The sequence below is a fragment of the Eublepharis macularius genome, chromosome 1 (genome assembly GCF_028583425.1).
Source record: "Eublepharis macularius isolate TG4126 chromosome 1, MPM_Emac_v1.0, whole genome shotgun sequence".
Taxonomy (NCBI): domain Eukaryota; kingdom Metazoa; phylum Chordata; class Lepidosauria; order Squamata; family Eublepharidae; genus Eublepharis; species Eublepharis macularius.
The window spans coordinates 97,214,446-97,238,610 of record NC_072790.1 but is presented as its reverse complement, the minus strand read 5'-3'; the positions used below and the strand labels follow the sequence as shown (position 1 = coordinate 97,238,610).

The window sequence follows — 24,165 nt, the reverse complement described above, 5'->3', positions numbered from 1 at the left end:
CAGTTAACAGAGGGAACAGGCAAAATATGATTGAAGTAGCAACTTAGTACCCTTACTTGAATTTTTTGAGGGTGGGATGGATGCTGCAACTTTAGTTATTTATATCTGGTGGCTTCCAGACAAAGGGATAATTTCACTTATTGATTTATTGTGTTCTGTAAAGTCTATGTTGAATCCAAATTAGGACTTGTAACATGCAATTTTCTCCTCTGTTGCTTTTTATTGTCTTCTTGAAAAGTCTCTTTACCACCAGACAGCTTTCCCTCCCAGCTTTGTATACTCATTTTTTTTACCATAGTACATGAAAAGCAGAAATGCAGAGGTGTCTAAAAATATTCAGGAGCTCAAGCGATGCTGAGGTCTTAACTAGCAGACTTGTATCCGGAGCCTTTGTGATAGGTCTACAGTAGGCTTCATATAGGCCTTTAGAACTTTTATTTTTTAAATAAAATTGTACATAAAATTATTCTGGCGGATACAGCCTGGACAGAAGCACGTTCCTTAGAAAAGCATCTGTTTCTCCTTAAAGGTCTGATCCAGGCATTAGATTGTAAGTAAGAGTATTTTCATGCTGGATGGGATGCCACCCCCACCTTTGTCCCCCCATCCCCACTCACCTGGCTGGCAGGGGGGAAAGCCAGCTTGCTGCACGCCCCTTGTCCTGAGGAAAGGCGAATGGCGCGGCCGGCCTCCGAGCCACTCGCGCTGCTGCCGCTGGCTTGCCCCGGGGGCGGGGGGGAAAGGCGAACGGCGCGGGTGGCCTCCCAGCCTCCCAAGGCAGGCAAAAGGCAGTGCGGGTGGCTAGGAGGCCACCCACACCGTTTGCCTTTCCTCAGGACAAGGGGCGTGCAGCAAGCCAGCCGCCCCTTGTCTTCCGGGAAAGGCAAAAGGCAGCGTGGGTGGCTGGGAGGCTGCCCGCGCCGTTTGCCTTTCCCCAGGCACGCTTCCGGGGCTGGCATCTGCGCCCGGCGCCCCCTCTTTGGCAGCGCCGGGGGCAGACTACCCCCCCTGCCCCCCTGTCAATCCAGCCCTGCAAAAAGCATCCCTATGAAAATGTATCACTGTCCCTATTTTATCCCTATTTTTATTTTAGGGGGAGGACTTCCAACATTTTTAGTAAGAATTACTACAGTTGCCATTTTTGAGGATTCAAAATCTCTAGAATCTCTGAGGGCCAAACGACATGTTTGTGTTTTTGAAGAGTTGGGTCTGGGTGTCCTGCAGCCACACAGCAGATGTGGGGAGGAATGGATTTTTTTTAAAAAAGGGGAAACTCAAATGGGCTATGAATGCTGCTGGGGGTGGGGGTAGGGGAATGCTGTGGGAGTTGATTCCCTGTTTTTTCTGTTCCACATGCACAGAATGCTCCATGTGGAGCAGTAAAACCAGAGAAATTACACCCCCATACAGTTTCTGTGCAGGAAAAAGGCTTGAGGGAAAATTAAGAGTCTTTTTTCCTTCCACAGCAGCATTCTGAGCCCAAACAAGATCTCCTTCATTTTTTTACAAGCCCTTCACCACAGCTGCTGCTGTGGGGAACCTGACTTTGGTACCATACACATGAATATATGCTACGTACATGACTTTTTGCACATTGTAGCTAAGAAGGTATATTTTGAACTGATAACCTATGTTACTAACCTATTGTAGGTGATTGTGTTTGCTTTTTAGTATAACATTCCTTCTAAATTAGAAAATGCTACCTATCTATGCAGCAGTTGGAAAAGAGCCTTCAGTGACCTGTGGTAGTTGGAAGATGGATTTAGAAAGAGATCTTTGGTGTGGGAATTGATGCTTTTAGGGATGTCAACTCCAGCTTGAGAAATGCTTGGAGATTTTGGGGTCGTGCCTGGAAAGGGAAGAATTTGGGATGGGGAGAGACCTCAATGGGGATGTTGTACCATAGAGTCTGTTCTCCAAAGCTGCCATTTTCTCCAAGGGACTGGTGTCTGTAGTCTGGAAATCAGTTGCAATTCCAGGAGAATTCCAGACCCCACCTGGCGATTGGCAACCATAAGTACATTATAAGCATCTCTCTAATTTCACTGTGACATGTTGGAAGGTGCTGTTCCACAGATGCCATATCAGTCACCCCTGATCTAGCCTCTTCTGCCAAAGTACATGTCCCTGTGGCCTGCTTACACATGAGACAGTTCTAGCCTGATTTGCAGATGTTAAGCAGGCTTGCCCCTTCAGTTCGGCAACCTGTTTGTAGTGGAAGAAGAAGGATATAATAGTAGTAGAAGTGGGTGGCACAGGAGGTGCTGTGCGCATAAAAGAAACTGTGCCTGAAGAAGGTGAGTGAAAAGGAATGGAATTAATGTCCAGCTTTATGTGCATGCGTGTATGTGTGTCTCTATGTGTGTATTTATGTGTGTGTTTGTGGGCAGGTGCCTCTGTGTGTAGTCTGGAAAAATGGCAAAAGGTCAGTTGAGAAAAATGGCAAAAGGTCTTCCCTGTATATTATTTGCAAAGGGAAATGGAGTGGAGTGCCCTCAAGTCACAGCTGACTTATGGAGACCCCTGGTGGGGTTTTCATGGCAAGAGCCTAACAGAGGTGGTTTGCCATTGCCTGCCTCTGCAACCCCGGTCTTCATTGGAGGTGTCCTATCCAGTTACTAACCAAGGCCAGCCCTGCTTAGTTTCTGAGAGCTGATGAGATTAGGCTCACCTCGGCTATCCAGGTCAGGTTCTGCAAAGGGACGTATCTTGTAACATTTATATGGGGAAACTAGAGGAGTTTAATCACATATGCTTTCCAGTATTAACATAGTCTTCACGTGCTATACCAGGAATGGCATTTGAAAATGCATCTCTGAACATGTAAATTTCAAACAATTGACTTTTAAAATATACATTTTCATATTATTTATCATTATATTACATTTTATAGGTAATAAATAATGGTATGAATTTTACTGCCAAGCAATGACAGGGGAAAATAAAGTGAAATATTCAGTTTTCTATGTAGGTATTTAACAGTAATTCTGAGTCTACGTTAAAAACAGCAGTGTAATAAGTTTTGTAATGGAACGGTTCCTTATTAGATAGGGATGAGTTATATGACCATTTCAGTTTCCTTTTAATTCCTTATATTTTCATTGTCATTGATTTTGATCTGCTTCATTTTTGTTGCTGTTGATGGTTTTTGTTTATTGTTTGTTTCTTTCAGAAACAATATGCCATTTTACACCATTTATCCACAATCAACACAAAGTTGGAAAATATGCAGACTTTAATGGAAAGAATCTAGTTTGAGAACAAAAAATGGAGTCAGTTTCATTTCTGACGGGATATGTAGAATCAGAACGGAGATATTTGAAATGAATTGGCAAGCCTGCAAAATAAAAGTCTGCTTTGATTTCTGGCTTTTGAAGTTAGTTATATTTACAGTTCATTTTGCTGCTTGTTCTTTTGGGGGAGGGGTTGTTTTCCCTGATTACTGAGCTTTCTTTACAGAAGTTTGGTTGTTGTTTTCTGTTGGCATAGAAGTTTGGTCTGGTCAGGTGTTCAATTGTTGTTGGTTGTTCTTCTTTAGACATGGGCACGGAACAAAAAAAACCCCGAACCACGGAACTGGACCAGTTACGAACCAGTTCGTGGTTTGTGGTTCATGGGGTTTAAATGCCCCTTTCTGGCCTTAACAGTGGCCGGGGAAGGGGCATTTAACAGTTTAAAGGGCCCTTTCCTGCCTTGCAAGTGGCAGGTCCCTTTAAACTATCAGCTGGCAGGCGGCAGGGGCAAGAAGGCCATTTTCGACTTCCCTGCCCCTCAAATGGCCACCACGGCAGCCATTTGAAGGGCAGGAAGGCCGGTTTCAGCCTCTTCTATCGCCCTGCAGGCTCCCAGGGTGGTGGAAGAGGCTGAAAATGACCTTCCCACCCCTCCTGGGAGGAGAGGAAGGACGCTGCATTGCAGGATAAGATAAGTGTGGGGCTGGGGCTGGGGGGTAGGGGGGCTGGGGTTTGGGCAGTTTAAAGGGCCCTGCTGCATTAGAAAAAAGTTAGGAGTAGATCCTCTGCTAATGTGGTGGATTTTGCTTTAAAAATGCCACCCCGAGCCCCCTGGATATCTCCCATAGTTTTCCCCATAGAAAATAATGGAGATTGGAGGAGGCTCGGGGCACCTTCTTTGGCGGGGCATATAATGGCCCCCTGAGCCCAAAATTTATGAAACCTGGTAGGTAGTTAGATGACAGTTTGGAGTAGGTCCCCAGAAAATTTGGTGAAATTTTGTCAAAAAATGACCCCTCCCCTCAGCCACCAGAAATTTCTGACTTGAGCTTCCCATAGGAAATTAAATTTAAAGGGATAGCCTACTCACCGAATACTGGTGATTTCCCCCCAGGAATCCAGATGGCTACATTTGCAAAAGGGCTGCAGGCCATTTGGCTTCTGATTTTTCTGTTTTTTCAGCACTCTTTTCTGGGAAAGCGGAAAGTGTTCTACATCTTTCAGTCTTTCTACATCTTTTAGTACATTTTAAAGAACTGATTAATAATCAATATGTCTGAACTGTGGCAAGACCCAGCGGGTTGACTAAGTCACTATTAGTATTTTAAAAACTTTAGCTGTGGGTGCTTTCCCTCTGTGTTTCACTGTGAACTTGCTGAAGATATTTACGCTAGGTTTGTGGTGGGAAAATTTGTGGAGCAAGGTAAAGCTATTTGGCATTGCTTGTCACCTGGATAGCCCAGGTGAGCCTGATCTTGTCAAATCTCAGAAGCTAATCAGGGTCAGCCTTGGTTAGTAATTGGATGGGAGACCTCCAACGGAGACCAGGGTTGCAGATGCGGGCAATGGCAAAACACCTCTATTTGTCTCTTGCCATGAAAACCCCACCAGGGGTCACCATAAGTCAACTCTTGACTTGAGGGCCCTCTGCACCACCACCCTGTTGACCAGTGGTGGAGAACAGAGTCCTAGTCTGGGAGATCTCCCACTATAGCAATACACTTGCCCTCCCTAATTTGCACATGCCAACTTCAAGATCTCCCAAGATGGTTATGTTATTTATTATTCCTCATTCTGAATAGCATTCAATAGCTTCTCTTTCCATACACTGGACAGTAAAATATATTTAAAGCAAAAATGTGTGTGTGTGTGTGTGTGTGTGTGTGTGTGTGAGAGAGAGAGAGAGAGAGAGAGAGAGAGAGAGAGAGATCCTGTTATTAGCAATCAATAAAAAATCAATGACTAGCTGGACATTTTAAATGGATTTTGTAGAATGCAATTGCTCTCAGAATGCTAAAGAAAGTTGCATCGATGTAGCTTTGAACAGCAACATAATCATGATGAAGAAGGAAGCAAAATCTTTCATGCAAATTGTGGAATAAAACAACAAACATTCTGTGATACAAGAATTTTCTTTTAATGCCATAGTGATGGCGTGATCTTATTGTAGTAACTAGTATTCACATTGCTACTCTATGTGAAAAATAATTCTAAGACCCACTAAAAGCAATAGGACAGATATCATTGCAAATATGCGTTCCACAGGCTGTAATGGGATTCAGTCAAAACTACTACATTTAGCTGGACTGAATCTAAATGTCTATTTATTGTAAAATGACAGGATTAGTCAAGAATTCCACTCCACTTGTGGTGAAAGTAACGGAAATATGGAATAATTTTGTTGAAGCCTGGCCCATTGAGGCAGTTACACTTTGGTAGGTAGAGGTCACATTTTGACAGCTTTATACAGTTTAAACAATCATATTTCACATTGCCTTTCTTGTTTATTTTTTCATCTGAACACAGTTCTTTATAAATAGTACTATAGTTTGATAGCACTATGGAAAGGGATAAACAACTCCACAGTGAATTGCACACATTTTTGTATTTCACAGCATAAAATGTTAATGCATATTGCAAGCTATTTTCATTGTCCATATTCCATTTGCCTTGGAAGCATTAATGCATCTGGAAAGAATGTGATACTCTTGTAATATGAGCATTTTAAGAGTTCAAAGATGTAGTATGCTAGAATTGGTCCTATATGTGCTTTCATTACTCAAATTGGTTGTGTCTTGCAGCTGAAATCTCGTGTCCTAATGACTCCTTTAGCAATCTCCCCACCAAGAAGCACACCAGAACCAGATATTAGTTCAATCCCGCAGGATGCAGCCACAATCCCCAATTCAGCAGCCCCACAAGTCCTTACAGGTACGTGGACTCAAATTGTCTTTTGAAAAACAGTTGACTAATGCAGTACTGGCCGTTTCCACACGGCTCCCCACTGCTCGTAACAACCCGGAGATCACGAAAAAAATGCAGATCACATTTTCTCGCGCGAGAAAACGCGATCTTCCGTGTTTTTTGCGCGATCTTCCAGGTTGTTACAAGCAGCGGGGAGCCATGTGGAAACGGCCACTTTCTTTTCAAAAAAACCCTTTATTGTGTATAAAAGGGGCATTCTTACATGGCTGTGATGGGGCCAGTTTTGTTCATAGATCCTGGCAACTGGATCTTGGATCTCAGATTTTTATAGAGGAATCACAGGAAGTCTCTGCTTATCAATGCTGCATGAACAAAGAAAAAAATACACTCCACAGGTGTAGGAAAACATATCATTTAAATAAAATCCAACATATACATGTTTTGAGCCACATGCTTCAGAGATATTTGTGTCAATAAAACAAATATTTAAACTTTTATTACTAATATCAGATAAAGAAAATTAGCATTTTCTGGTAGCCATATCAACTGGAGACGTCATTTTTCTTCTGCACCCTTTTCACTTTCTCAGTTTCTAGCAATCAAGACTGTACCTAGTAGAAAATCAACTGTACACACAAAAAAAATTCACCAGTTTTGAACTAAGAAGCCTAGCACAATGGGCAGAGAGTTAACTCTGTTCTCCTTTGTATTAATAAATCTGTCATCAGATTGCTGTAATATACTTTGTGTCCGTTTGCGCTAGTAATGGTTTCCTTTGTTTGTTTGTATGGCCTTTTGATGGCCTAAAGTGCTATGTAATGCTAAGTGTTATTGCCATTATAGTCCTATTTACCCAGAATAGATTGCTTTGAGTCTTTTTATTGTTCAGCCTGAGTGGCTGTTAACACTCTAAGCACTAGATTTTCATTAAGGTGATACTAACTGTATATTATCTCCAATACTGCACAGCCATCATCTATGTCCTGTGCTCTGTTATAATTCCTTTTGTCACCTATCTGATTTCTGTCACAGTGTAATTCTATATGATCTGAAAGATGACAACTCTAGCAGGCTTGCAGCCAGCAATAATAATACATCTTACTTTAGATAGACTTATACCTTGCCTATAATAAACAGCACACCTACACGCACACACACATACACACACTTGCCAGAAAGCCTAGAATCTCTGTTATCTCTTTTAAATGACAAGATACTGGTATGCAAAATGTTTACACAGGACTCTCCCATTACAGCTGAGGCTGAATTGTGCTACAAAGCATTTTACTGATTCATGTAATGATATGGAAAAGCTCCTGACGCCTGTCTCAGACCACGGCTGTTGTTTTAGCTTCAGCAGCATCCTCTGCTGAAGGTTTAAGCACAAAGTAGATCACCAGTATAAGACATATTAATATATGCAGACAAAATCTTTTCCTTCATTTTTGAATATGTATATGTAATCCAACCCTGGATTAATGCCAAGTTTTCCCCTGAAGTAAGCACGGTATTTTAATGGCCTCTTAAAAGTGAAGGCTCTTCATTTTGTCCTTCTCTTTATATATGAAACAGTAAATACTGCTTTGCACTCTGCAAGCTTAGATATTTTTCTGGGTGCCACTGGAACGTCTTTTGGCCCCCATCCAACCTGAAAATTGGAGTTCAATCCTTGATTCTTTTTATGTGGACAGACTCTAATATGTTTACCCAAAGGTAAGAGTGCCCTTTCTGAGAGAAATCATTTGTGCTTTCTAATGAGTTTCTGCAAGGATGTACAAATAGTGTACTTGTAGAAGCAGCACAGAAAGTAACTCTAGTCCTAAACCCTTTCAAGGAATTTTAAGTGTCTGCATCTGCAGTTAATCAAAGGAGGCAGTTTGAGTGATAGAAGAACACAATAGATAGATTATATTGAGAACTCAAGCTAAGAACTGAATGGCAGGGGTGATTTCTGTTTTGTCAGAGAAGTGTTGCAAAACTTCTTGTGCTGTCATTAAGAGCTTTCTGTGGTCTACTGTATTAAATTTTATCCAGTATATATATTCAGGAAACAATTTATCTTCAGGAAACAGTATATCCATAATGCAATATAGTGTACACTCAGCCTTCAGTATTTAAACAAATTCTTTATAGTTGGCCATTTTTTCTGAGGAAGCAGCTGAGGTCAATTCCCATTTTTCACAGATGAGTTTCCCCCACTATGGATTTATGGATTTCAGAGAAATCTGCCACCACTCGTTTATGCATAAAAAGCTCTCCTTTTCTGAGGACGTTAACTTTAACATTAATACTGAAACATATTTGGCATTAACATAAGATCTGCCATAGTGTCTGCTGAAGTCATCTGATCATCTATTATGAAATCAGATATTAATCCATTTCCACCTGACCTCTAAAAATGACATTCATTTTTTTGTTCCTCTCCCTGAATGGAAACCAATTGTACAGATTGTCTAGTTACTACCAATTTTCACCCCCAAATCTATTTTTAATGCAAATGTAATTATGATTCAGGGTCAAAGTTTGAAATTTGGATTTTACAGTTTGAGAGAACAGACCATATGTGTAAATTTTACCTTTGTGTGGACTTCATATGAAGTAATTATTTCCTTAAAATACAGTCCTTTCCAGTGGAAAAATGGAAGTTTCAATTGAACACAAGATATAGTTCTCAGTATCCATATATATTATCCTCTCTCTCTTTCTCTCTGAAAGCCAATCCTTAACATTCCACTACACATTTTATACATAAAGGAACTATGCTTGCCATCCCCCTATGCGGAGCGGGGGATCCCCTGCTCTCCACCTGCCATTTCCCTGGTGCTGCTCACCTGGCCAGCAGCGGGGGAGCATGGGGGTGGGAGAAACTCATGTACATGCTCTCCCTCCAAAGAGGAATCCCAGTGATGCTGACTGAAAACCTCCCCTTTGGAGGTAGTTTTCAGGTTGAGCGTACAAGCACGAGCTGCAGTTCCTTCCTTCATCCTGTTGGAAAATGAACAGGATTGTCTCCTCCTCTTTCCTGTTCATTTTCTAATGTGATGAAGGAAGGTGCCATGATGTGCACACGCATGCTCAAAGTAAAAACTGCCTCCAAAGGGGCAATTTTCAGTCAGTGTGTAACAGGATTCCTCTGTGGAGGGGGAGTGTGGGAGCATGTGCATGCATAAAGCATGCATGGGAGGTAAGTGCACCACTGTCCCCGCCCACCTGCCTCCAGCACCCTGATTAGGTCCCTGGCATCCCTAAAAGGAACAGCAGCCAGGAGAGGCTTATGTAGCTACCAGCAGACTTCATTCTCAATGGTAACCAGCAGAGAATGAAAGCAGGGTCACTCTACATGTTACTTCTTTTTTGAGTTCTCCACGGATCCACTCCATGCTCTATGCAGACACATGTCAGCTCCAGAGCTTGGCTTTTAAAAAAAACAGTGGGCAGGGAAGGGGGAGTTTCCCCCTTCCCACGTGGAGGTATTGTGTGCACATGCAGCAGCAGAATGTGCACACAGTACCTCCACGTGGACCAACAGCAGTGGGGAAAAGTCTCCCCTTTCCATTGGTTTTGGTTGGGGGGGGAACTTGAAAGTCAGGGAGCTCTCCCTCCCCCGGCAGCAACTTTCTGAGACCATTTGCACTCTCATTTTTTTATAGAAGCCAGTCTCCAGGGCTGAAATGAGTCTGTGCAGAGCATGGGTTGACTCCATGGAGAAATCATAAAAGAAGTAACCTGTAGAGTGACCCTTAGATTATTTTCTCCCAGATGAATGGTTGCCATCGACTCTGATACCCTAGAGGACACTACTGCAATTAAGGGGAAACCACCTCTCCAGCTCTGTTGATGTGAAATATATATATTTTTAAAAGTTAAGGTATACAAAATTTTAAAATATACAAATATCTCATTGTTTTGTAGTGACTTCTGTTGTGACTGTTGATATGTAACAAGCTTCAATGTAACCCCCCCCCCTCACCAATTTAGAAATGGGACATTCTACATGCAGATGAGGTGCAGTTGCATGAAAAGCCACTGGTCTAGATGTACCCTGATATTATTGGCTTTTGTTCAGGGAATGTATCCATACATAAACAGAAAACAGAAATGATATTTTGATGACCTTTTGGTACCTCTTGTGATAATTACTGTGGGATTTTCTTTCATCAGTGTGCATTTATGTCAACAAACAAGCTAATATGGGGCCATATCTTGAGAGAAAAAGAGTACAACAACTTCCGGACCACTTTGGGCCTGAACGGCCTTCCACGGTGCTACAGCAGGCAGTTCAAGCATGCATTGACTGCGCACACCAACAAAAAACAGTTTTCTCGCTTGTCAAGCAGGGCTATGGAGGTGAAATGGTGTCAGGTAAGAGTGAGAAAGTATTTTGTGATTAAAATACAATATGCTCTTACAACAGAAGCTTCTAGATTCTAAGCTAACTTTTCATTCAGTTATCACTGACAAAAAATTAGAAAAGCCCAGTATTTTAGAGGCCTCTCTTAGGATGTTGTAGTATAATCTCGCATTTTCCTCAACTTGTAAACAAGCAAAGGAATTAAGATGGTCTTCAAATATGAAACATGGAACAATATATTTGTATTCACAAGCTGCCCTGAGTAGAAAAGCAAGAGCCAAACATTCAAAACTGGGGAGTGAACCCTCACTTCCCAGGATAACGGTTTCCACCAACAGTCTCTCTGGCTAACCCTCGGCTTGAGACCAAGAGACAAATCTCAAAGCCATACTAGGTGTTAAACAACAAGAACTCAGCCCTGAATAAAGTTGCTAGCGCCAGGTTGAAAAATTTCTAGAGATGTGGAGGGAGGGAGCCTGGAGAGGATGGGGTTTGGGGAGGAGAGGGACTTCAGCAAACTATAATGCCATCTATGTAGACCACTTTGCTGACGGATTTCTACAAATTAATTGGGTAGCTATGGCAAATAGACCATAGTACTGGATTCAAGTTGAAGCACTCACACCCCAAATAACACCACACAAGTATATGCAATAGAGTTTATTAAGAAGAGTGAAAAGATTATGAACATAGAAATGTGCAAACAAGAAAAAAAAATAACAAAGCTCAATAACTATCCTAAAGTACTAGTTTGGTCCTTTGATGCAGATGTTACCTTATCAGGCTAAAAGCACAAAGTCCAGATAGAGTTCCAAAATCCAAGAGCAATAATCCTGGTAATCAGATCCAAAGAACGTGTAGTGCAGTCATCTACCAGCAACCTCACAGAACAAGAGGGCAGACTAGCATGAAGACATTTGCTTTATTCCACACCGGCTGCAATGGTCTGATATGGATTGAACAATCAGGGGTGTTGCACATTCCTCTAAAGCGGCCATGTACTCACATTCAGAATCCCTTGCACTGATGATGAAATATAGATACAAAACTGCCCTTCCAGCCTCTGACCTTGAACCTCTGATGTCATCTTGCAGCTGTGTGTTTCAGTTTCACCTCTGAAACCTGCAGAGTCATGATGCCTGCACTCTCCCAGGGACAGACTGTCTACGCTTAGCCAGGCCTAGAAACCTGAATCAAAGGTTTGGAAAGCCAAGAAACAGACTAGGCAAAGTCAGTTTCTTGACAATTCTAAGCATTCAGACCAAGTGTATTTCCAATGGTACAGCCTTCACAGGAAATATCCCATTGCATTGTATTTTGCAGCTTTCCCCTTGAAAACACTGCAGGGTCATGCTGGGGTTCAGGGAAGACAATACATTGTGATGTGATTTACAGATTCCTGTTACTCTTGAAAACAGGAGGATAGGGTTGCCAACCTCTTGGTACAGTATGGAGATCTCCTGGAATTACAGCTGATCTTCCAGGCTTAACCATTCTCGTGTAGGGTTTCCAGATGGCCTCCCCCACAAAAAATGGTCAGGGGCCCTGGCACTCACCAAAGTGAACCTTCTTGTGAGTGCACAAAGCATACACAAACTCCCGACTCTTGAATGAGGACATCATTTCAGTGACGTTATTGCTGCCCCTGGTTGGGTATGCCTGCTGGTCACTTCTCCAATGCACATGAGGAGGCTGGACAGGCTGAGTGCTTCTTTGGCTGGGCACTTCTTCAGCTCTTAAGGGTGGGTGAGGGGGCCTGCCACTTCCTGAGCGCAGAGGAGGCTGAGCTGGCTAGGCACTTCTCCACTGCTTGGCTAGAAGCAGGGGGAAGGTGGTACAGGTGGCACAGGAGGCTGGGCAGACCTGATGGCCACTCCCCTAGGGGGGAGGGAGTGCAGAAAGGACTGCCGGCACTGCTGCCATCTCCTGAAGGCTAGCCACCAGCTGCTCCTCCGCCATGGGCAAAAATAACAGACATTTATATGTCCAGTATTTTAACTTCCTTTGCCTTGGACAGCCCGATAAAAAACTGGACTGTCTGGGGGGAAAACCAGACACCTGGCAATCCTATTCTAATGCTGGTGGCGGGGGATTCAGACGTGACATCAGTGCATTGCTGACATCATTTCCAGGCTCACAAGGAGTAATGTTAGTATATCACAGGCGATGTTATGATGTTGCTGGCAAGCCCCCCATGACATAGCATTTCCTCCCACCCCTGGTGATTGCTGGGGGTGGGGAGAGGGACCTAGGAACGTTGTGATCTTCAGACCACATAGATGACTTTCCCTGGAGAAAAGCTTGCTTTGGAGGATGGGCTTGCTTTGGAGGGTGGCATTATACTCAACTGAGGTCCCTCCCCTTCCCAAACCCTGCAATCCCCAGGTTCTACCCCAAAATCTCTAGGAATTTCTCAACCCAGATCTGGCAGGACTAATGAAAATTCTGTCCTGACCTTGCACATCATCAATGTTTATTCTGATACCTCGGTTTTAAAGGGAGATCATTGTGTTGCTTTGTGCCTTTGCCCTTTGAAAATGGATGCTAGCATTGAGTTTGTATTCATTTTACTAGGACAATTGAGGTGAAGTCCAAGTATGAGGATGGTTCTCAAAAGTCAAGGCGCACACAGACACTAATCAAGACATGTTTAGTCTCCTTCTGGGCCTTTCTTAAGCCCAGTATACTTCTTTGATTTGACAAGAAAGCAAAGGATTCCTTTTTAGTCTGTACAATGCAGACTTTTAAAATGACTATCCTGCTCATAGCCTAAAACCCCAAGAGTGAGTGACAGTGTAATCCTAAGCAAGAGCCATATGTTCTAAACCCATTGACTTCAATGGTCTTATAAGAGCTAACCCTGCATATGATTGCACTGTGAGTTGGTTTAGTACGTGCATTTGCAAACCAAATGTTTTGTGGAGCCCTTTTGGACATCTTTTGACACCCCTCCTCCAGCTGGACCTTAAAACGTACCTAGTCATTGTCCTTTGCCTTTTGTCTTCTAGGACTGTGGGCAAGGGTTGAGGTCAATTTCTCTCTAACCCTCATCAGTAGCCATTTCAATTCTTCACTATTTTCTACCACTAATGTGGTGTCATCTGCATATCTCAAATTGTTAATGTACCTTCTACCAATTTTCACAGTGGAAGTCTGGAAATAACCAGCACATTTTGAATAATGTTTATTGATAAAGGCACAGGTAGAAACAGATTACATACAGTGAGTGCACAGAATAAAAAAGAAGTCACTTTAATGACACTGTCAGTGCCTTTAATGCCAAACACCAAAAAATAGACATGAGCAGTTACTCGATTTTCTCTTAGAGAATTGCTGAAGAAGTTTCATTTCCTTACAGATGAGCTACCAGACTGATCTTTCCTTGACCTTTATATCCTTGTAACTCAGCTGTCTAAGAGATGTGCTCTTATCCATAAAATGGCCTTTTCCACATCACTTCAGCTTCTTCTAAATCTAATCCAGCTTTCCTTATAATATGTTCTACATATAGATTGAACAGATAGGGAGATAATATACATCAATTTCTGACATTTTTGCCAATTGGAAACCATTCATGTAACCATTTGCTGTTTTTAATAACCTTTGCCTTTGGATCTTCAATTCAGATCCTCCTTACCTTACACCTCAGGAAGGCTCTTGTCACAATCAACACTCCTTTTATTTCCACTTACACAAAGCTTCAGGTGTTCTGTACTTTACCCAGGCTTTTACCTCAAGAACATCTTCCCTTTTTTGTTTCTATGATCTATATATTGCTGCCTCCCCGACTCCCTTGAAAATTTTTTGCTGCCACCAAAAGCTTTCACCTTAGATCTCCTCAGCTTAACTGGTGAAATAGGAAGGCTTGTTATAGATGATAGTATGACAGAACAGTCAGCATGTGAGGACGGTTATGAGACAAATATGGGATCACTAAATAAACTTTTATCTCATCCACACAGACATAGATTTGCTTGGGCCTTTCCACAAAGCTTACCTGACCTAGATTGAATAATCTCTGTCTCAGATATACACAGACTGACCCAGGCACACACATAGTTTGCCTAACTTAGCCAGAATAAAACCCCTTTCAGGCTTTCACACAGTGTGCCTGTTTTAGTCTGAATAACCTCTCTCTGAGGGTATATAAAGCCTGTCTGAACCTTTTCCTTAGCACTGACTAAAAACTGCTGTTCACTTCGCCTCTTGGGTATAGCTACCAACTCCATTCAACTATCCAGCCCTCCTCCTCCTTTCCTCAGAGGCCTTCATTTAAACCCACAGTAAAAATGTTTTAAATACATTAACAAGCAGAAATAAAATCTGAAATACTTAGATGCAAAACATTACAACTCTTTGGTGTCTCAGTTTAGTAGGGTTGTTAGGGCCCTGGGGGGACCAAACCAGGGGATGGGGGGGTGCAGGGGGAGTCACATTGGATGCACTTACCAAACTAGTAATTGGATGCAATTTAGCAGGCCAATTTACACTCTGTCAGCCCCCAGCACAACCCATTATGTCCGAGTAGCACCAGGAACAATGTAATTCCTGTCATGACTAGAGATGGGCATGAATAGCAATACAAACAAAAAAAAGCCACAAACAGCCCAATCTGCTGTTTGCGAACAAGCTGTTCGTGAGGCTCCATTCTAAATGAACAGGTGGTTGTTGCAAGCCTTGTTTGTTGCTGTTCGTCAAGCCAGACAGTCTGGCACCTGCAATCAATTCCCTTGGCAATTTAGGCAGGGATTGTCTGAACTCTGTCTGAACTCCTGCTGTTGCCCTGGAAACCCCAATCTAAGCCCAATTTAGCTTGATAGGCAGGTCTTCCTTTCAAGTGTAGAGCTCCAAATTTGTTACAAGGGAACAAAGACCAGGGGGGAGGGGGGCTCCCAGCTCTGGCTTTGGAGAGGGAGAGACAGCTGCTGTTGGCATTTTGATATAGAGAGTGCATTGGAGCTTGAATTTTCTTTGTGTGTGGTGGGATAGGGATCTACCCCTTCAAGTTCCAGGGCTGCTGCCAGGCTCTGGGCCAAGCTATTATTTATTATTGGTACCTTTCCTGGTGCCTGCTCAGGTCAGGTTTCTGGGAGTGGTGCAGTAGGGATCTTGACTTGGATGATGGCTGGAGAAGAGCCAGCTGGTCCCCATGAACAGTCAACCACAAACATGTTCGTGAACAGGGCCATGTTTGTGGTTGTTCGTGAGTCCCTGTTCATGGATGTCTCTGTGTGCAAGTTACCAAAAACTGCATTTAGAATTCTCATTATGTTTCTGTCACCTTTTACTTTTGCTTCTCTTCCATCTTTAGCAATTTTAAGAGTTTTATCAGTCATCTATGTAGGCTTATCTTTTCTTTTGGCTACAGGAATAGTCTTTGCACATTATTTCTTGATAATATCTCTGGTTTCAGCCCACAGTTCTTCCAGCTCAGAATCAATTAAATTTAGTAATCTGTTCTTTACATGTCTTTACAAGGGGAAATGATTATTTTGGATTTGAAGACAATAAGTACAAAAGTGTAGAAAGAAAGCAGAATTATTAAATCCCTCCAGTAATGTACAGGAAATAAATGAATAAATGCAAAAAAAGGGACAAAAGATACAACTTATTCTTACGCCCCTATACTGCTGCTGGGAACCCCAGGAGATGACAACGGGTGGACCCCTGGTTCTGGCAGGTTGCACAGCGCTGCTCTATGGTTCAGCCTGAGTTGAGGTTCAACAGGGGAGGGGGTTTCTTAGGCTTATATAGATACTAAGTTACATAGTTACACCTGGTACTTGTTTTCTCCTAACTGCCTTCAAAGAGAAAGATGATGTATGCAAGGACAACTGATAAGGAGTGTGTCCAGCAAGTGTTGAAGAGTATTACTATCCTCCCTGAAACTCTTGTCCCCGGTGCTAATCTAAACACCTCACTCCTAAATTCAATAGCATGAAACTATGATTAGACAAATGAACATTAGAGTGAAAAACAAGATTTTAAAGAGAAAAGTACTTTATATTGGCAGAAAAGAATGTTCAGGCCTAATCTGCAACTGGGCACAAGAGGGAGGGATTATGGTACACCAATCACAACTTGAGAGGGACTATAGTACACCACACACAACTTGAGATCACAATATTCTTCTGCAAGGTGCCACTACAACTTGGTCTTTAAATTCTTCAGGAATGTTATTTAAATTATATTTTGGCACTATGATTCTTTTAGTATTTCTCTTCAGCTTTATTCTAATTTTTAATATTAACAATTCCTGGTCTGTACCAAAATCAGCTCCTGGTCTTGTTTTAGCAGAGAGAATAGAGGTTCTCCATCTTCTGCTTCCAACTATGTAATCTATTTTGTTTTTGAATTGGCAATTCAGTGATTTCCACATATATAGTCATTCATGGAATTAGTTGAGTTTGTTCCTGAAAATCAATTGTGGCCAATGAGATCCATTCCTTTGTTCTTGCACAAGTGTTATTTAATTACTGGTAACATGAACAGAATTATTGCCCTGTGGATCTGACTCCAGACTTCAAATTAATTTGACTCACAAACTGAAGCATCAGAGCTAAAAATTAAATATATTTAAAATTGTTTTTGCTATACCAGAATACAAATCATAGAACTCAGCAGCACAAATACTGGTCTAGAAGATGTTAGCAGACCTAAAAAGTAAAGTGGAGGGAGTTTCTTAACAGGTCTAAACTAACACACTGGTTAATTTAGATCATAATAAACTAACATGATATAAATCCACAACAGCAGATAACATAGGCTGTATCTACACTGGAGAAAGAGTGCAGATTAGTTCCCATTCAGACCTGGGTCCAACTTGTGTGATGTCTACTATTGATCAATTGACACAGTCAATAGAGAGGCCTTTCCCCAAACTGTTGTGACATTTTTTGTCACTTCATATAGTAAATTGTGGTGATGAATTTGTTGATGGTGTTTGTTTTAGTTCTGATGTACCACATTTAGCATTGACCTGCACTTATGTCACTCAATATGAAAAAAATCATAATACATAAAGAAAAAGCTACCAAGGACTCAAGTTCTTGTTACAAAACGGAAAAAACTAAAGATCAGTTTTCATTGGATGGTGGAGGATTGGCTTAGCTCAATACAGACAGATAAACCAGTAAGAAACATAGAGCTGGAAGGGATCCTCAAGGGTCATCTTGTCCAGCCCCCTGTACAATGCAGGAAATTCACCCCCACCTTCCCCAATGACCCCAGTGCTGGCTTGTCCTTTCATGCACTCCCTCTCCTGATCTGATCAGTAGCAAAAGCTTTATATGAATCTGGAGATTATCAAGACTCAGTAGCTCTGGAAGAGAAATTCAAATGCCTCTATCTGAAAAATACTTAGAACAGTGGACTTAGCCGTGTTAGTCTGTAGTTGCAAAATAGTAAATAGTCCAGTAGCACCTTTAAGACTAACTAAATTTATTGCAGCATATGCTCTTTGCATCTGACGAAGAGCTCAGATGCAGCTCTCTGCATCTGACGAACAGGGCTGGATTGAGGGGGGGCAGGGGGGGTAGTCTTCCCGGGTGCCGCCAAAGAGGGGGTGCTGGGCGTGGTTGCCAGCTGCCCAGGAGGCTGAGTGCAGAGTTGGGAGACCCTCGCCAGCCCTGCCGATGGGGTGGCTGGCTGGCTTGCTGCGCGTGCAGGACCTCCCAGCCCTGCGCTCAGCCACCAGCGCGGCAAGCCAGCTGCCCCAGCGCACGCCCTCACCGCCGCCAGCTCCACGGCTCAACCTGTGCTGGGGGGGCCAGCTTGCCACGCGGGCGGCACAGGGCAGTGGGGCATGCTAACTGCACTGAGGGCCTCCTAGCCCTGCGCTCAGCTGGCCGCGCAGCAAGCTGGCCACCCCAGCACCTGGTGAGCCGCGGAGCTGTCAGCAGCGAGAGTGTGCGCTGGGGCAGCTGGCTTGCCATGTGGGTGGCTGAGCGCAGGGCTGGGAGGTCCTGCGCACGCAGCAAGCCAGCCAGCCACCCCAGCGCACACCTGCACCGCTGCCAGTTCCATGGCTCACTGGGCGCTGGAGCGGACGGCTTGCTGCGCAGGTGGGTGTGGCTCCCACCCTGCGTGATGACATCACAAAAGTGACATCATCACGCAGCGCCAGGAGTGCGCACGCACTGCACATGCGCGGAGCACCCAGGCAAGGTTTGCCCCAGGTGCCCACGCGCCTGGATCCGGCTCTGCTGACAAAGAGAGCTGTAGTTCTCAAAAGCTTATGCTACAATAAAGTTGGTTAGTCTTAAAGGTGCTACTGGACTCTTTTACTACTTAGAACAGTAAAACTCAATAGAGATCTGTGCCATTGTCATCCTTCATTTATTCATGAATGTTCAGAACTTGAGACTGAACCAAGAACAACGAAGGGATGGGGTCCGTTAAGAGATGTCTTAGAATACATGGCATTCATTTGATTATATTGAATGATTAATTCTTTCCAATTTCTCCCTCAGTTTCTGCTTCATTTGATGGGAAACAACACCTCCTGAGCCTGCCAGTAGTGAACAGCATTGGCTATGTTTTGCGGTTCCTAAAAAAGCTTTGCCGTAGCTTATTGTGTGACAATCTTTTCAGCAATCAGCCTTTCCCACAATACAACACTTCAGAAAACCCAGAAGAATATGAAAATGGACGAATGGAGTCAGGTAGGTTTTAATAGTGAATACACATATGGATAAATAACTAAAAATCAACCTCCATTTCATAGGAAAATATATTTTATGAAGTGCAGTTATGTATAATTGCATATGATGAAGTGAACTTGCAAAAACTAGAATAAAATCTGTTAGAATTATAAAGAACCAGCACTTGGAAAGTGGTTGCAAGAAGAAAACAATGGTGCAGTTAAGATTCTGAGAGCCAGTGTGGTGCGGTAGATAAGAATGTTAGACTAGAATCTGAGAGAACCAGGTTCAAACACCCACGCTGCTATGGAAAATTGTTGAGTGACCTTGGGGCAGTCACACCTTCTCAACCTAACATGCTTCAAAGGGTTGTTGTGAAGATAAAAGGAAGCTGCCGACTCACCGGCAAGCTGGGTTGGCACCCGGGGCAGGACGGAGAGGAGGCGCGACAAAGAGTGGAGGCAGAGCGTCCATCCAACGCCGGTCCATCCGCGTGGTCAGTGCCATTGCTACTCGAGCATCTGCAGGAGCAGCTTCAGTTACAGGCAAGGCACCCCCGGAGAAGAGGCTGCATCGATGCTGAGGACGGGCATGACAATGGGGCAGCACACTCAGGGGGATGAGAGTGGGCCCCCTGGAGGACCCTGGCAGAGACCACCAGGGCCGTTGAGCCGGTAGCCTTCGGGAGCCAGGGAGGAATTTTTCCCGCAAGGGGCCAGGTTGGCCGAGGCCACTTGGGTTTTTTTCACCTCCCTCTGGGCATCAAAGTTAGGGGCCCTGGGGGTAAGGGGTGGCTCCATCTTTTTTGGTTGCAGCAGCTGGAGCATTGGCGGGAGTCGGGCCGCTGGCCTGCCTCCTGTGGCGGTTTTTTAGGCATTGGACCAGATCCCAACAGGGTGAGTGGGCCTGCGGGACTGCTCACCCCGACAGATCTGGATGCAAGGTTCGCCAGGCAGAGCCGGCGACAGAACAACATGTGCCGAGGTGCCAGTTGTGGCCATTTCTAACCCATACAAGTGTCTGGTGTGATTACTTAGCCGCAACGCAGTCCGACATAGCATTTAGGTGGCAAAATGGAGGAAGGGGAGATTGATGTTTTAAGGTGCTTTGGCTCTCCATTGGGAAGAAAAATTGCATATAAATATCAGAATAAATATGCTTCATAATAATTCTGTTTTACTCTATTTTTATTTTATTTATGTTATTTATAGTCCACCTTTCTCACCAAGATTCAAGACAGATTACACAGTGTAAGTCAATATGATCAGTAACTGGAGCAGTTAATAAATAATATAATAGGGTAAGGATAACAGGAATTTGAAAACAAGCAGAAATCTGATACAGAGCTGGAAAAATGCTGAAACAAAGCATAAGCAGATTGATACAATATATTAAGCAATGTGGAGCTATCCAGTAGGATCACTCTTGCATATCCAATAGGGTCATTCTTGCAGCAATAGGCAGTACATGCTAGTATATTACAGGTGGTACCCAGTAGTATATTTATCCCTTTACCAAAGCTTCCCTCTGAAACATTTCCTTACAGCACAGCCCTATTACCTGTGTAAGAAGACCCTCCTGAATAATTCAGTTTTGCAATTTGTGGAAAGCCAGGAGAATGGGAGCTTTCCTGACTTCTTCAGGCAGGCCATTTCCTAAGGTGGGGGCCACTACAAAGAATGAATGTGTACAGGCAGCTGTTGATTTTGCCCATGAGCAAGGTGGCACCTGCAGAAGCCCCTGTTCAGATGAACGAACCTGCTGTGGCAGGGCATAAGGAGCAAGGCTGTTCTGTAGATATGAGGGACCAAGGCTATGAAGGGCTTTGTATGTGATAGCCAAAACCTTGAATTGAGCCTGGTAACTGAGGGATAGCGTCAACTGAAGTCTCCAAGCTGATTTTGAGGGGAGACCTATGTAAAGTGTATTACAATAGTCTAGTCTCAATGTTACTGTGCTGTGGATCCAGATGGCCAGAATAGCCATGTTGAGGTTGGGAGCCATCTTCCAGGCTAGACTGAGGGCTCTTCTGCACACTTGACGTATTCCTGATTTTCTTAGCAGTTGATCCACAAGCACTGAAATCAGTTTGAATACAGTACTTCTGTACATCTGACCTCCCTTAGCATTTTTATAGTTGTGGAGATGGTTTATTTTATTTTGAACATGCCTTAAATAATTAAGATTTTCAAGAGAAGGTGCTGTCACCATCAGTGGTAACATTGGTGATGTCACAACACACACACACATTTTATTTTTTGGATATGCTTATAATGTTATATCAATATACGGGCTGTTTTTCAAAAAAAACATAAAAAACACATGGGGAGGTCTTTGTATGGTGAAGCCTAAAAGAGGAGCAGCAACACCATCTATACCTAAGTCCCCCCCTGCCCCAATCTGACCCAGGCTGACCCAGAGTTAGGATGTGGAGGCCAGCACCAGCATGACAAACTGACCTCTGCTGAAATGAAACCCAGAGCAACAGCAGTGATGTGCTTTTTCTGGTACCAGAAGTGGCTATACACATCCCTCCCCTGGGCCCCCCGGCTTTTGCAATTTTTTTTAAATCATCATTTTCATAGCATTCTGTCAATGTGCTATTGTAACAATACATGTAGCAGATTCTTTGAATCCCTAGCTTTCATTTTTAAAAAGTCTCTAGCCTGTTCAGTTGTTTTGGAGATGTACCTTTTTTAATATTTCTGCAAAAATATAGGGGGGAAAGGTAGCTGTGAATTTCCTAATTTGTTAACTAGATGACCCTTGGGGTTGGACTAGATGACCTTTGGAGTAACTTCCAGCTCTATGTTTCTATGTTTCTAAAACCAGGAGTGGGGAGTGGGGGGAGGAGTTGTTCAATGAATATGAATGTCCAATCATCAAAAAGTGGGCTAAAGGTGGGTGGGACAAACAAAACCAAAAAAATATTATGCACAAGGAAAAAATCAACTCAAAATTGGTTTCCAGAAAAAGATCAATTTTTAAAAAGTGTTCTCAAAAGAACCAGAAAAAAATCAAGAAAAAACCAAAATACCTGAAGCAAAAACTAAAGGCAAACAAATGCACGTGGAAATCAGGAATCAAACTGAAGAAATATAAGGTCAGAGCCAAGAGAAAAAAAACTTGTGCAGAAAACCCCTGAGTTTGTAGAAGGCATTTTTTTACAGCTGTGTTAACTTGTATTTCTAGTAGCAGCACTAGATCCAGTATAACCCTAGGCTCTTAACAGAATTTGCAAAGGTCAGCTGAACCCGGTTGAAACTGGGGAGCACAATGTCCTTCAGGATCTCTGCTTTTCCATATAGATGGTGAAAAACCAGGGTTTTTTTCAGGGGGAATGCTCCAGAACGCTGTTCCGGAAGCTCTAGAATCTGCTCACATGATTCCTTCCTCCTTCGGCCCTGCAGGCTCTGCAGAGGAAGCTAAGCTGCTTTGAGTTTGTTCTGCTTTCTTGAGTGAGAGAGAGCGAGAGAGCGAGCGCAAGCAGATGCTGCTTGGGCCTGGTGCTGGCTCTGCAGAGGAGGTTTAGCTGCTTTGAGTTCATTCTGCTATTTTCCATTCATGTGTATGTGTGAGAGAGAGACAACAAGCAGAACTGCTGGGGCAAGCTCTCCAGAGGAAGTTAAGCTGCTTTGAGTTCATTCTGCTTTCATTTCATTCAGGGATTTCTGTGTATGAGTGTGCTGTTTGAGTTCATTCTGTTTTATTTTCATTGGGGGCGTGGGTGGGTGGGGCTGTGTGTGTATGTGTGCTGCTTTGAGTTCATTTCAGGTGGGGTGGGGCTGTGTATGCATGTGCGTGCACATGCGTGTGTGTGTGCTGCTTTGAGTTCATTCTGCTTTCTTTTCATGGGGATGGATGGGGCTGTGCATGTATGTGTGTGTGTGTGTGTGTTGCTTTCATTCTTTTGTTGACTGAAGTTGACATTGTTATGGTTCCCACAGCTTTTGAATGCAAATTTGTTCTGTGTTAGTTAAAATATCAGTTATGGTTATGCCAGTTTTATACTAGGAACGGATAGCTGTGTCCAAGTCACAGAAGGCTTTCATCAATATATTCATCAGCATATAGGTGTTCTTATGTCTAAATAGCTGTAACTCAAATGGTTCTCCCCACCCTCAGCTGATTAACATCACTGAAATTGCAGTGGACATATGGGTGTTTGTCTGGGTCACTAGATTATTTATGAGCATTTCACAATGTCACAATGGCTTAGCCATTGGCAAGGTAGAGTTGGCAGACAACAAAAAAAGCCATTTTAAACTAAGTATAAATCTAATGCAGCTAAAGTTGAGTATCTAATTTTGAATTGTTCCAGTAAAGCAAAACCCTCCCTGAAAATTTGAAAATTCAATATTCATTAGATTAGGAATTTCAGACTCTGTGGAATTTTGAGAAAGAATTTTGGAATTTTTTTTCTACGCTAGCAGAGGGAATCTGTTAGACTTTAGATTTGTGAGATGGGTTTTTGGATTTTTAGAGGCCCCTTTGAAATATGATTCCAAAAAAATGAAATGTTTGGGAAAGGGAATGGAAGATTTCACTTTTTGTAGAGGATACAGAAAGGAGAAAAAACCCTTTCTCATAATAGTGTAATTTCCCAAGCTTACTAATATTTATCTCATTGTAATGCATTGTGCTGGGTTCCGGGAAGCAGTGTCACTTCCAGGAGCGATGTCACTTTCAGGAGGAACGGCACTTCTGGAAGTGACATCATCACACATTTCCAGGAGTGCACATGTACTTTGCGCGCGCACGTGTGATAATAGAGAGTTCTACCACCTCTTTTCCCAGAAAAAAGCCCTGTGAAAAAACAAACCGCTTGCTGACTTTCAGTGATCCTTAGGCACAAATAGACCAACTTCATACAGGCCCACTATAATTCTGGTCCTAAAACTAGTTGGGGTGGTACCTGATTTCTAAACATTTCATAAATATATCACAAACCATGTGCAACATATAGGCCATAAATTTATCAGTACCTAGTATATAACAATTTCTTGAGAACAAT

General features: G+C 43.0%; 1 protein-coding gene across 2 annotated transcripts in view; it reads left to right on the top strand.

Annotated features, from left to right (window-relative positions):
* SCML4 (Scm polycomb group protein like 4) overlaps positions 1 to 24,165 on the top strand; it is a 71,386-nt gene that overhangs the window by 7,637 nt on the left and 39,584 nt on the right. For both annotated transcript variants that reach the window (XM_054997419.1, XM_054997427.1), the window contains exons 2-4: positions 6,035 to 6,164; positions 10,320 to 10,520; positions 18,981 to 19,172. In XM_054997419.1, coding sequence (XP_054853394.1) covers positions 6,035 to 6,164; positions 10,320 to 10,520; positions 18,981 to 19,172 — 523 coding nt within the window. The remainder of the gene's footprint in view (positions 1 to 6,034; positions 6,165 to 10,319; positions 10,521 to 18,980; positions 19,173 to 24,165) is intronic.